Source organism: Gekko japonicus, unplaced genomic scaffold (genome assembly GCF_001447785.1).
Source record: "Gekko japonicus isolate JY-2015 unplaced genomic scaffold, Gekko_japonicus_V1.1 scaffold590, whole genome shotgun sequence".
NCBI classification, from domain to species: domain Eukaryota; kingdom Metazoa; phylum Chordata; class Lepidosauria; order Squamata; family Gekkonidae; genus Gekko; species Gekko japonicus.
This window is the reverse complement of record NW_015161968.1, coordinates 112,082-124,563: the sequence shown is the minus strand read 5'-3', so window position 1 is coordinate 124,563 and position 12,482 is coordinate 112,082. Positions and strand designations below refer to the sequence as shown.

At 41.2% G+C, this 12,482-nt stretch overlaps 1 protein-coding gene across 1 annotated transcript in view; it reads left to right on the top strand.

The window, feature by feature from the left end:
• PSMD14 (proteasome 26S subunit, non-ATPase 14) overlaps window positions 1-12,482 on the top strand; it is a 70,916-nt gene that overhangs the window by 13,045 nt on the left and 45,389 nt on the right. The window contains exon 4 of the mRNA XM_015429639.1: window positions 11,629-11,700. Within this exon, the coding sequence (XP_015285125.1) occupies window positions 11,629-11,700 (72 nt within the window). The remainder of the gene's footprint in view (window positions 1-11,628; window positions 11,701-12,482) is intronic.

Here is a 12,482-nt window from a genome sequence, read left to right as displayed (position 1 = left end):
GGGGAGATCCAGCGCGGGGGGTGGAGGACAGGGAGGAACCGGCAGGATGGGGGGGAAGCTTACCTGCTCCTGCTGGTTCCTCCTCCGGCAGCTCAGTTTGGAGCTCCCCCCCCCCGCGAGTTTCGCAGGTCTTCTTTCTTGTTATTGTATATTATCTGTAGTTGTTTCTGAATTGGTAATGTAGTTCCATGCTGATCTACGAAAGCATAACGGCTGCTCCTAGCAATAGGCCTTCATTGGTACACAGAGAGAAGTTAGCATGACTGCCTCTAAAGAATCTGTGCATGACAGTTTTTATGTAAGGGTTAAGAACTAAGAGTCCTATGTTTGAATATCACTAGAACTTCATGGGATGGGGGGAGGAACAGAGTTATAAAATGATATTGTTTAGATAACAAATAGAATTCTGGAATAGTATATATATAAGGTTCTTGATCGGTTGGGCCTGGTGTAGAATGCTGCTTAGAAGAAGTTTGTGAGGATATCTGTGGTGTCTGAAATTAGTGATCAATATAGTAGCAATGATATCTGACAAGTCGAGAGATGTCATTATTACCAATTGGTATCGGGAACATCATCGGCCTTTCTTGCAGATTACAAGCTGTTTGGGGTTTTTTTAAGTGAAAACTGTCATTTACTTGCAGCTGAAGTTGTTGTAGTGACTTGTAAAATCTTCCATAGCCCTTGTACCTGTTTTGACTAAACTAAAGCCCATTACAGACACACTTTGACAGCTGCCTCTGACTAGAGCCTTTGGTAGCCCAGCATGCAGGCATCTACCTCCACATTGAATATAATGCATGGCTTCTGTCATTTGCATCAGAAAATTTTACCTGCCCCGTGTTTACCTCTCATATGAAGATCATAAAGCTGGCATCTTTATGTGATCCTTGCTAGGCCATGGGCCTGATAGTAGCTACACATTCTCTCCCTGGTGATCATTTGGGAGCCAAACAATATCTGAATTGGGCTCTAGATGAATGCAGGACAACCCTTCAAAGTTATGTGCACACAGCATCCTGAGAAATCAGTCCTTCTACATTAAAAGGCAGCTGGCCTGGAACTAAATCTATAGGACTGTGTAGCATGACATAGCATGTCTTGTTTCCTACTCCCCTTGACAACACAGTGAAAATATTGGTCTTAAAACACTTGGACATCTCATGAAATAACAAAATATTACATTACGTCTGAGTTGTCACTTTGAGAGCCTTGTGTCCTTTTTGTATGGTACAAGCTATCAGTTTTGAAATGTATGTAGTGGTCACAAATATGCTGAATTTTTCTGCATAGTTATTAGAATGACATTGTTGTTAGAATATTAAAAATACCCTTTAAAGATGTGTGTTGGAGTCATTTGGCCCCAAAGTCTGAGTAAACAATTTGGAATGTGAAATGTTTCCTTAAACTTGGCCAATTGTAACACTGAACTATCATGGAACAATTCCATCAATTCTGTTCCAGAAGATGATAAAATTTATCCCCCCATACATGCACACTCAATATTTCTTTTTCTTGTAATAACCATTTTTCAGATGGTTCAGTTTGGGCTCAGGTGGGACGTTTTCACATCCACTGGTGATGTCTGTTGATGCAGGGAACTGAACCTGAGCCTCTGAAATAAGTCCAGTGTTTCCTGTAATGAAACGCCCTGCTGTAGCATGGCTGCATGAGGTGGGGCCCTTCACCTGCAAGGCCAGTATCCAGAGACTTTCCAATTGGACTGCAGGATCCAGCAATGCAGTTACTTTGTTGACTAAAGACATTGAATTTCTAGATGTTTAATACAAATGTAACATTTGCTCATGCTTTGTTTCCTTTTCTGAATTCCAAAATGTCATTTCTAATGCACAATAGCAGCATTGACAGCTGGTGACATGATGATGCGGGTGGGTGGGTAAATAACCCAGAGTAACACTGTATACAGCCCTCAAAAGAGTAACTGAAACGCCAGCCGAGAGTCTGTCCTTGAATACGGAACACGGCATCTCGCTCAATCCGCTTATTGCGACTTTGGCAAGGTTCTTTTAAATTGCGCCTTGTGGGAATAGGCGTAAAGGTAGACCGTTCCTTTTTCCGAGGGCCTTGGGGGGGGAGGGTGACCTGTCTCTTAGACGTGTTAGCACTTCAACTGGAAATAAAGAAGCAAGAATTGCAAATAGCTATTTTGTTTGAATAATGGGCTTGCCAATTAGCCATCAAGTGCTTCCATCTGTGAAATTGTTGATCAGATGGGTTAGCTGGGACACTTCCAGATTAGGGCATTGTACATGGCACTTGAAAACTGTCACTTTGAAAGAGGTTTCAAGTACTGCACTGCTTGATGCTGTAGAAGCTCTTTATTTATTTTTTATTTTTTGAACTCATTGATAAAACCTGTAGCAGTTAAGAGACCTGCCACTGATCTAAAAATCCTGTTGAACGTGCTGATCTAGTGTATGTAGAGGTTAAACACACTCTAGTCGTCTTTCATGAGCTTTGTAATGGCAGGTTAATGATCTATTGTAAAAAACAAAACAAGAACTAAAAGCAAGCATGTTTATGTTTCAATACTTGCATTAGATCTTTCTTTCTTCAAGAGCTTCACTTGTGGAGTTGTGGTTAACAGACGTATTCTCTGTAAAGATCCCAACATCCCCAGTGACCCAGAACTGAATTTAAGGCATCAGTCCTAGACACATGTAATTCAGTGGGGTATATTCCAGTGTCCATTGGGCTTGCTAATGAGTGAAAAAGCATATGATTGGATTGTACAATATTGAATGAAAAGCCCAGATTTGAGATTTGTGCAGGAAAGTATCTACCAATCCTTAAAAAGAGACTAACAAATGTCAAAGTTTGTGTGCAGAGCTTCCAAAAGGAGCTGTTGATGTTTTGCTAGGGTGCACTCTGCATCAGTGATCATCAATAAATCAGGATTGGGCAGGGCACATCATCATTTCCTGTTCTGTCATAGGGGAAATATTCCACCTCTGGTTACCTCTCTCTATCACTGGATTTTGAAAGTAATGTTTTGGGGTAATAGTAATACAATGCTTTGTAGGCAGGGTTCAGGAAAATATTATGTTTATATCCTTCTGCTGTCAACCTTCCTCAAACGTTGCAAAAGTTCTCAGGCACTTGTGGGAGGGAAGTGACTCTTCAGCTTCCAGCTGGCTCCATTCTTTCTGCATTAAGGTCATGCACCTTGCACATGCACAGCCCTCTTCAGCAAGGAGGAGGGAAGAAAGGGCAAGTACATCAGCTGCCATTCTGTTCATCACAGAAGGAAAGGGGGCCAGATCCCCTGCCACTTGCTTCTCTTTCCATTTTGGGATGGGCATCATCCCCTTGCCATGGTCCGATCTGTGTTACAGCTCTGGATAATCGTGGGGTGACTATAGAAGTGGAAGCTATAGGAACTTTGAGGATACTGGTGAAAAAAGCAGGATTTAAAAAAACCACACAAAATAAATTATAAATTATACTGAGGCTGTCACATTCAGTTGACTACTCTGGCTGGCAGCCGCTTTCCAAGGTCTTGGGCAGAAGTCTTTCATGTCACCCACTATGTGAGCCTTTTAACCGGAGATGCTGGGGATTGAACCTAGGACCTTCTGCATGCAAAACAAATGCTCTTCCACTGAGCTACCTCCCTTTCTCACCCCATAAGCTTTACATTACCTGAACAGTGATGTGTATACAAGAGTGGGCAAATTTGGTTTTAAGTCTGTGCAGTCAGACATCTATAGTACCTGGCAGCCATTTTATAGGGAAGGAGGCTGTGGACAGCCTTTTCTTTTTCCAAGTAAGTTTAGAAAATGTGTTGTGACATATTCCATTGGGGAATTAGTGGCACTTCCTCAGGTCAAGTTGTTTAGATTCCTCACACTAGAAGTTTTACTCTTTTTGTTTGCATAATCACACACTCCTAATCAAACTGAATTGTGTCTCTTGTTATTTCTTTTGGTTTGTGTCCTTTGGGCTAGGAATAGCTGCTTAAATCTCACTGGTTTTACAACATAACCACAATCAGTATTCCAAAAACGACCTGGGTCATCAGCTCTTCAGGGTAAGCTTTGAGCATCATAAAAGCCTGTTGCGCACAAACACTCTCTTCTGATACAGTTGTGTGACAAAAGTACCTCTAGGATGGAAGGAGGAGCTTACATTGCTCCTGTGTTGTGCTTGTGGTAACCAGGCATCTTGCTCTTCTTCTTTGTTTTCTCATTCAGGAAGACATTCACTATTGCTAACTGACCTGATATTTTCAGTCCATGGTAATGCTTTCTCTTTAAAATGTTGTTTCAGGTAGGAAATTCTCTTATAATTGAATGCCAACAACCTCTGCAGATAGCCATTAACAGGACTTATTATTGCACTTCTCATGGAACCTAGACTGTCAGATTTTTTAATGGAGCTGAATGAATATTTGATGCTTTGAATCCTTGGTACATTTTCCCTTTTGACTCCTGAGGTACATGGGGCATGACTTACTGCCTTCCATGCACCAGAATAGTATGTTAGCTGTAGTGTTGATCAGGGTTCCTCAGTGTGGTGCCTTTCCTGGTGCTTGCCAAGTATTTTTAGAAAGCGGGCGTCACCAGGTGGGGCTTTTGGTCAACAGGGCCTCTGTTTGTCCATTGGAGATCTGATTGGCTGTGCAGATTTTTTAAAAGTTGCTTTGGATGCAGCTGCCTCCACAGTGCAGGGATCTTCACTGCATGGATGAAGATAGGCTGTGTGTATGCAAAAAATCTTTAAAGCAACATGTTCATCTTAAAAAGCATCCTAGCATGGTGTAGTGGTTAAGTGTGTGGACTCTAATCTGAGAGAACCGGATTTGATTCCCCACTCCTCCACTTGCAGCTGCTGGATGACCTTGGGAAAGCCATAGTTCTGTCAGAGCTGTTCCATCAAGGACAGTTCTCTCAGAGCTCTCTCATCCCTGCCTACCTCACAGGGTATCTGTTGTGGTGAGGGGAAGGGAAAGGCGTTTGTAAGCTGTTCTGAGACTCCAAGTGAAGGAGGGGGGGAGTATAAATCCAATCTCCTCCTTCTAGCTTTTGCCTCCGATGTTGAAGGGCTACTGTTAGAGTTATGCATGACCTCGCTTCCTGAGATTTTGTGGTCAGCTCTGCATCTCATGACAGCCATTTTGTGGTTTTATCAACCATCCACTGTCAGAATTCCAAAGGGGCCCACATGTTCTGAAAGGTTGCGGTACCCTGGATGGGAGAGAATACTAGTGGAAGCTGGTAGCAGATGCATGTTGGACATTTGCAAAAGAAAATGATTTGTGGTTACGAGGAACAGAATGAGAGAGAGTCTAACAGTAATAAAGCATCTATTAGAAAGGGTGTATTGTACCTTCATATTTTGGTGATGGCCGCAAGTCCAGTACGTCTTATTTTATGAAATAAAGTGGAGCTCTCAGAAGATACCGGTTAAGATGCTTCCTATCCAATCAACAAAATGCCCTGCCTTGGTGTCAAAAAACAAACATGGATCCAGGCACGTCCAAGGTTTAGCAGTGAATAGCTTCAAGGTTAAACACAAATTTTAAAACTGGACCCTACCATCATTTAGAAGAGCTCGTTGTCTTGTTCTCCCTTGCAACTGGCATGGCTCTTTAAGTACATGTATATTAACTTCATTGTAAATCTGCATATAGGGAAGAGTGTGTGATCCCATAGACATTAAAAATTAATTCTAGTATACCCTGAATAATAAAATATAACATACAAACTATACATGATGGTGAAGGGGGATGTGGAGGCAAAAAAATTTCTCTCCCCCCCCCTTTCCATATAAAGTAACACACATTTTAAAATTCTCTCAATTGTCTCTAGGTGTAACAGCTGAAAATCTGCACTCCAAGAGTTAAGTCAGCATGAAAGAATTCATTTCCACTTTAATGACCTAGCCTTGCTGGGTTAGGACGATGGGGAACATGCTTCTGACTTGCACTCCTATTGCCAATTAACACCTCCTATAACAGGTTGTCTCAGCTAGTCATTGAAGCAGAGGCAGGAGAAATAGTTTACATGCATCTTGTTTTTCACACTAGTTGTTTAATACTCACAAAATTAAGTATTAAAAGGTTCCTTTTTTACTTTGCTGGGTAAGAATAAACATGACATTGTTGGATAGTTGGACATTTGCTTATGCATGTTTTGTGGTGTTTATCTTTTAAAGTGATTTTAATTGTGAGTTGGTATTAAATCTAGCCCTCTTATGTGTGAATTTAGCATAGTTGCAGAAAATCTCATTTATGGGCACATCTGCATCAGTTCCATTTTTTTTACTGCACTGTTCCCCTCCTCTTTAATACTATAAAAAACATGTTTAAAAACCCTTTGTAGTTTTGTGAAGATGGTGTATACAAATTAAACTCTCAAGTAATTCTCCCTAGGTAAATGGTTTCATTTTTATACTTGCGTTGAATGCATTATTTACATTTAAAGAAGCGCGCAGTGAAAGTGAAGGGCACTGCTCTAAAATGACACTTTGATTCCTGATTAATCAGCAGGTATTCTAATAACATAATAAAACTGGCTAAATAATTGATACCAGTTCACACTAAGAGAAAGGTGGAGTAATATACCTAAAAGTGTTAACAAATTTGCTAAAAGGCCTGAGTAGGTAACACTTTGAGGCATTAGTTTTTATGCTGTTATAATGGCAAATGCCTTTTTTAACACTTAGTCAACAAGGGCTGCCCAAGTAAAAGTCACAGCTTTTATAACTGGATCATGTCTGACTGCTTCCGAGGAAAAGTAGTGTCTCATTTTAACCTCATTTGATTCATGAGCTGCTTATTTGATCTCCCCCCCCCCCATCTCTCTGAGATTTTGGAAACATTTTTTGTCACTAAAAGCTGATAAAAAGAAGAAAATGCTTTGAATAGTATGAGTCCTCCTTAAATCCTGCACTCACTAATAAGCAGTGGCTTAAAAGAAATGATTGATACAGCTTACTGCTGATATGATTGCCCTGCAGGCAGGTCAGTTCACTGACTAACACTTGCAGTCAGTTTAGTCAGGAAGAAGCATCTGTTTCTTCTCTCTGAAACGTATAACCAGGATTGATTGTTTTTAATCTTTGGATGGATTGGATGCAGAACAGCTTCATTAAAAAAGGAAGTTTTGCTTTTCTTGTCGTGGTTAAATTTGGTTATAAGGAACCAGAATGTAAAAGGCTGATTAGGTTTCACTCTTTGGTGATGGGGATGGTGTTAGCACGTTCATTCTCCAGGGAATTATCTGGAAAGAAGGAATTTGATGCATCTGGTTTATCAGGGGAAATTTACTTTCTGTCACCTTTTGTAGTTGTCTGGTTAAAAAAGAAAATGACTGGTAGATGAGGTTTGATATGTAGCCTAACATAATTGGCTCTGTGCACCTTCATTAACATTGCTGGGTATCAAAAAAGAAGGGGCAACCACAAGGTTGTCCACCAGTTTAAGGTTTACATATAAACACTCTTTTATATCAATGAGCTTGCAGACACACATGGAAGTCCACAGTGGAATTGGTCATGGTACAGATCTCAGTGTGCTTGCAGCTTGTACAATTTGGGTTTAATTCGGAGGAGAAGCTTGTAGGTATGGGCCATGGCTGTGTGGTAGAGCATCTGCCTGCCATGCACACGGTCACATGTTCAATCCCTGACATCTCCAGTTAAATGGATAAGGTAGTGGGTGATAGACTGGCAGCAGCTCTCCCAAGGTCTCAGATAAAGGTCTAAGTAGACAATACTGACTTTGATGGACCAGTGGTCTGATTCAGTATAAGGCAGCTTCATGTGTCTTATTTCTTTCTGAGGTTGCAATCCTATGTGCACTTAACCTGGGATTAAAGTATTCCCAGTTAAGTAAGCATAGCATTGGGCTGAATATCCAGGTTGAAAGGGGTTTGCTACATTTTTGCAGTAGTTCATTTTTCTATAAGAGATTTCCATTGTTTGGACTTAGGCTACATTTACATATTATTGTTTGTTATGGGAACAAGCACAGGAAGTCCTCCAGATGGCATACTCCCTCCCTCCTGCTCCTTTTTCACACAGCGTAGATCGTGAAGACTTCCACGCCCACAACAAACCATTGTTTGCCACATCTGGAAAGGGGAAGTGATAAACTGTTGCCTACAAATCAAGGTTCTATATCACATTTTGATTCTGATTTGGAATTCTGGTTTGTAAGCAAGAGGACATATTTGTCCTTTCATCCAGTTTGGATATAGTGTCCAACCTATTTGTTGGGAACTAAGAAGTCTTCAGTATCTAATCCATGTGTGAGAAGAAGATGGGAGAGAGTGAGAAGACTTCAAATGTTCATTCGCATAAGGACAAAGCAGTGATTTGTTACATTTGATTAGATTAGGGGTATCAAACATGTGGCCCGGGGGCCAGATGAGGCCCCCGGAGGGCTTCCATCAGGCCCGCAGTGGAACTGGCCACCTCCTGCTTCCAGTTCTGCTGCTGCTGCTGCATCATAGCTTGCTTCGCCAGACTCTCTTAATCACTCAGCCATTTCATGTTTTAACCTGGGTCTTAGACTCAGAACTCTGAGCATGAGATTTCTGTGGTGAATGTCAATAAATAAAAAGTAGGTCTGCAGCTTACAGAGCTAATGTTTTAAGCATGTTTTTTTTTTAATTAAAAAAATCTTTATGTTTGTGTGCTTTATAAAGTTTCTGTCTCCACTACCTGGCATTACATTTTATGACACACATGGTCCAGCCCAACAAAGTCTCATTTATTTGAGATCCGGCCCTTATAACAAATTAGTTCAACACCCCTGGAATAGATCCTAGATGTGTGCGACAGAGACATTTGAATTCAGCTGGTTTGAAATGGTTCTCCAGAATTCAAAAATATCAGCATGGGAAAATAAACTTTCTTAGCATCCTTATGCCATTTATTTTCAAGTAGTCACTGTGGAAGTTCCTAGGGCTGCTTACATAGACCTGGGATAGCAATTGCATTTAGATGTGTAAAAGATACGGTTCTAAAATGAAGATGGTGATTTATCCACATGACTGAATAAATCATATTGACAGGATTTGTCATACTTAGGAGTAGTTGAGATATAGTAGTTCACTGATTTAGACTAATTGGGAGTAGGACATATTGAGTGATTAGAACTGGTTGAATGCATTGAGCTCTGCTGTATAAAGTACCTTAGGGATTGTCTAATTTAGCATTTTTTTAAATAATCTATAAGAGGGAGTAGCATATGCTTGCATGTTAACAATTTGTAGATAGATTAAGAGATGCTGTGAATACCAGTGAGGGCACAGAAGTGAGGTGTAAGGGCCTAGAGGACAGAAAGTGTTATTCCTCTTTAGACAAAAATCATATTTGAACAGCACACAGGCTAGGATGAGCAGGCATTAAAGCGGAGTTTTTAACAAATGTCCTCTGGATTACCGAGGGCTGCATACCATTTACTTCAGTAGGTTTACATTTATTCCGAATATTTGGTAGGAATCCTGAGCCTTTTTATGAGACATGATTGTTGCAGCATGTGAAAGAATAATGGATAAAATGGGGCGAGTAATGTAACTTGCCGTTATAATCTTACACATGGAAGTACTGGAGAAGAATATAGATCTAGCAGAAAGAAGAGGGAGCACATTGGAAACAACATAGGATTTGAGGGAATGTTCTAGGAAAAGAAAAAATATAAGGGGATACTGGAATTGACAAGAACAGGAGGGAATTAACATCCTAAAGAGGGCTGAGATTGTTTAGTGGGCACTTTGACAGTCTAGAACTGTGGACAGCAGTAGGAAGCCATAGTGTAGGTGACTCAGACCTCCAAGTTGTGCTTATAGACTTATCTGAATTGAATTTGCTGAAGTTCACTTGGTCCATCTTTTAATTCCTGTTGTAAACCCATTTGTTTCATAAATTGTTTTATAGGGAGTACTGCTAGTTATATACCTAAATGGTTATTTGGTTGCAGCGATGCACAAGGCAAGCCACTAGATAAGCTGTTGTAGGTATAGGGAGTAGGATCGACATCTGCATGTCCTTGAACCCTCAACGTCGTTTGAATCATGTGGGGAACCTGCAGGAAGCAGCTCCTCATGCAAGAGGTGGGGTGGGGCTCCCACATGCAATGTCCCACACAATTCCCGAGTACCTGACCCTCAAACGCAGCTTTTCAGAGCACCTGGTGGATTGGTGCATTGTACTGGGAAATATGGCAGAATCTCCACTGTTTGTGGAAGGACTGAATCTAATCCATGGTGCCTATTGAAATACCTCTGTCCCCCCAAAGACTTGCTTGCCCGTTAACATCTTCTGGGAGGACCTGCACTAAATTCCGGTTCCTGGCATGATGTTGTCTGTGAGGGCTAGGGACAGGGAAGTCTTCATTATAGTTCATCTTTAACATTTGCTTCCAAGGGGAGCTTTCGCTGCCAAACTCCACTGTCACTTAAATGGCACGTATGAATTCAAGACTATTAATACAGTTGTTACTCTTTAATTGGTGAAATGGTTTTATAGGCAGTTTCAGGTGGCTTTGAATTTCAGTTCATTTGTGAAGCTTTTGAGCATACTTGAGTGCTCATAATTTATTGCTGAGTAGCTATTTTAATGTGCTCTGATTTTTTTAATGAGAAAAGCAGGATTTAGCTGTTTTGGTTGTGGCTTCATTTCCTTTGATCAACAGGACCTTGGGTATTTCCTCTGGCATTATTGTAGGGTTACAAATAGATTTGCGGCCAGTGCCTTGCTTTCCAGGAAGGGCATAATTTTTCATCTTCCATTGCCGTAGTCGGCGTTCTGCACTTGAGCAGTACACAGAACTGGCCTCAGTCATCATTCACACCTGGGACAATTGTGCTAATTTTTTATTAGCTACTCATGAAGCAAAGAGCAGAGTATTTTGTTCACAGCTTTTCTGCCTAGGGATTGGAGGTCCATTTTTCTCTCACTTGCACCAGTGGATCTGCAAAGTGCTCCCGTAGCCTTTCTCTTCGAGCCTCCTTGAGCTGCAAACTGGCGAAGCAAAGGGAAATTGTGTTTGTGTTGGTGCCAGTTAATCATGCTAGCCCAGCAGCATTTATATTCACACCGCTGCAAGAAACATGTAGTTAATTGGTGAATTGGAGATTTTTAGAGAGAGATTAATGCCGAGGAAGGGTTAGCCTTCCCGCAAGACTTGACTCACTCATAGAATTTTGGTTGAATCTGAACCTGTATCGCTGGCAACAGGTGTTTGCCCAGTACAGTATTTGTGTTATAATTATTGATCCTAACTAGATAGTTTAGATTAAGCTATCAAGTGAATTTGAGACCACTTAGAGGAAGAATCTAGTTTATGTAGGTGAGTATTCACTATCAACTTTGGCTGAGTTGTGATTTCCATGGATGTGAACAGCCATTCTGTATACATGGGAGAGGATGTTGCCTTGCACCTTGGGTGCAGTCTTCTTTTTTTGGGCAGGCATTGGGGGGGGGGAAAACTAGTGCTGAAAGAAACAGCTGAAAATCCTCTATGCAATGCAGGCTAGTGATGTGTGCCTCTATACCCTGTTCGTGTTAAAATTGTGATAGAATGGAGTGTGATAGAATGGATTGTGTATATGTGGTACTTTATAAAGCATATTTATTTTATGGTGCCTTTTTATATAGGGACCGCCTACTGATGCCCCTGCCGTTGACACAGCCGAACAGGTTTATATCTCTTCTCTTGCCCTTTTGAAGGTAAGACATTTCTATAGACATCTATAGACTTTGAATGTCATTGTGTGCATATTGTTGTTAATAAAATATATAATAACATAATAATAATGAAATACCATTCAGTCACAATTGACTTGTGGCAACCCCTCATGGGGTATTCAAGGCAAGAGATGAGCAGCTGTGGTTTGCCATTGCCTTTCCCCTTCAGAGCAACCCCAGTGTTCTTTGGTGGTCTTCCATCCAAGTACTAACCATGGCCAACTCGGTTTTGTTTCCAAGGCCTGAGGAGCTCAAGCTAGTCTCGCCGGTGGAGTGCACTCACAAACACACACACACACAAAATGGGATTTTTTTGGATGCAGATATATTGGACCCAAAAAAATTTGGGATTCCCCCCCAAAACCCAAATTCCTATATCGGTATGTTATTTGGATTCAGGGTTTTTTTCAGAAATCCTGGTTTCCCTCCCAGCTCCATTACAGCCTATGGGACCATTATTGTTAATGGGGAATCTACCTGGGGTATCCAGGGGTCTGGGGGGCCTGTCTTTTGAGGTAGAGGCACCAAACCTTCAGCATAGCTTCTGGCTCCTCTCCTCAAAAGCCCCCCCCCCTCAAGTTTCAAAAAGATTGGACCAGGGAATCCAATTCTATGAGCCCCCAAAGAAGGTGTCCTCATCCTCCATTGTATCCAATGGTGGGGAAAAAACAGCAAAAAAATAATAATCCAAGGAGTGATGTCAAACCAGAGAGATTCTTAATTAGAAACGGGGGGGGGGGGTGTTTCCACACCCCGCAAAACTG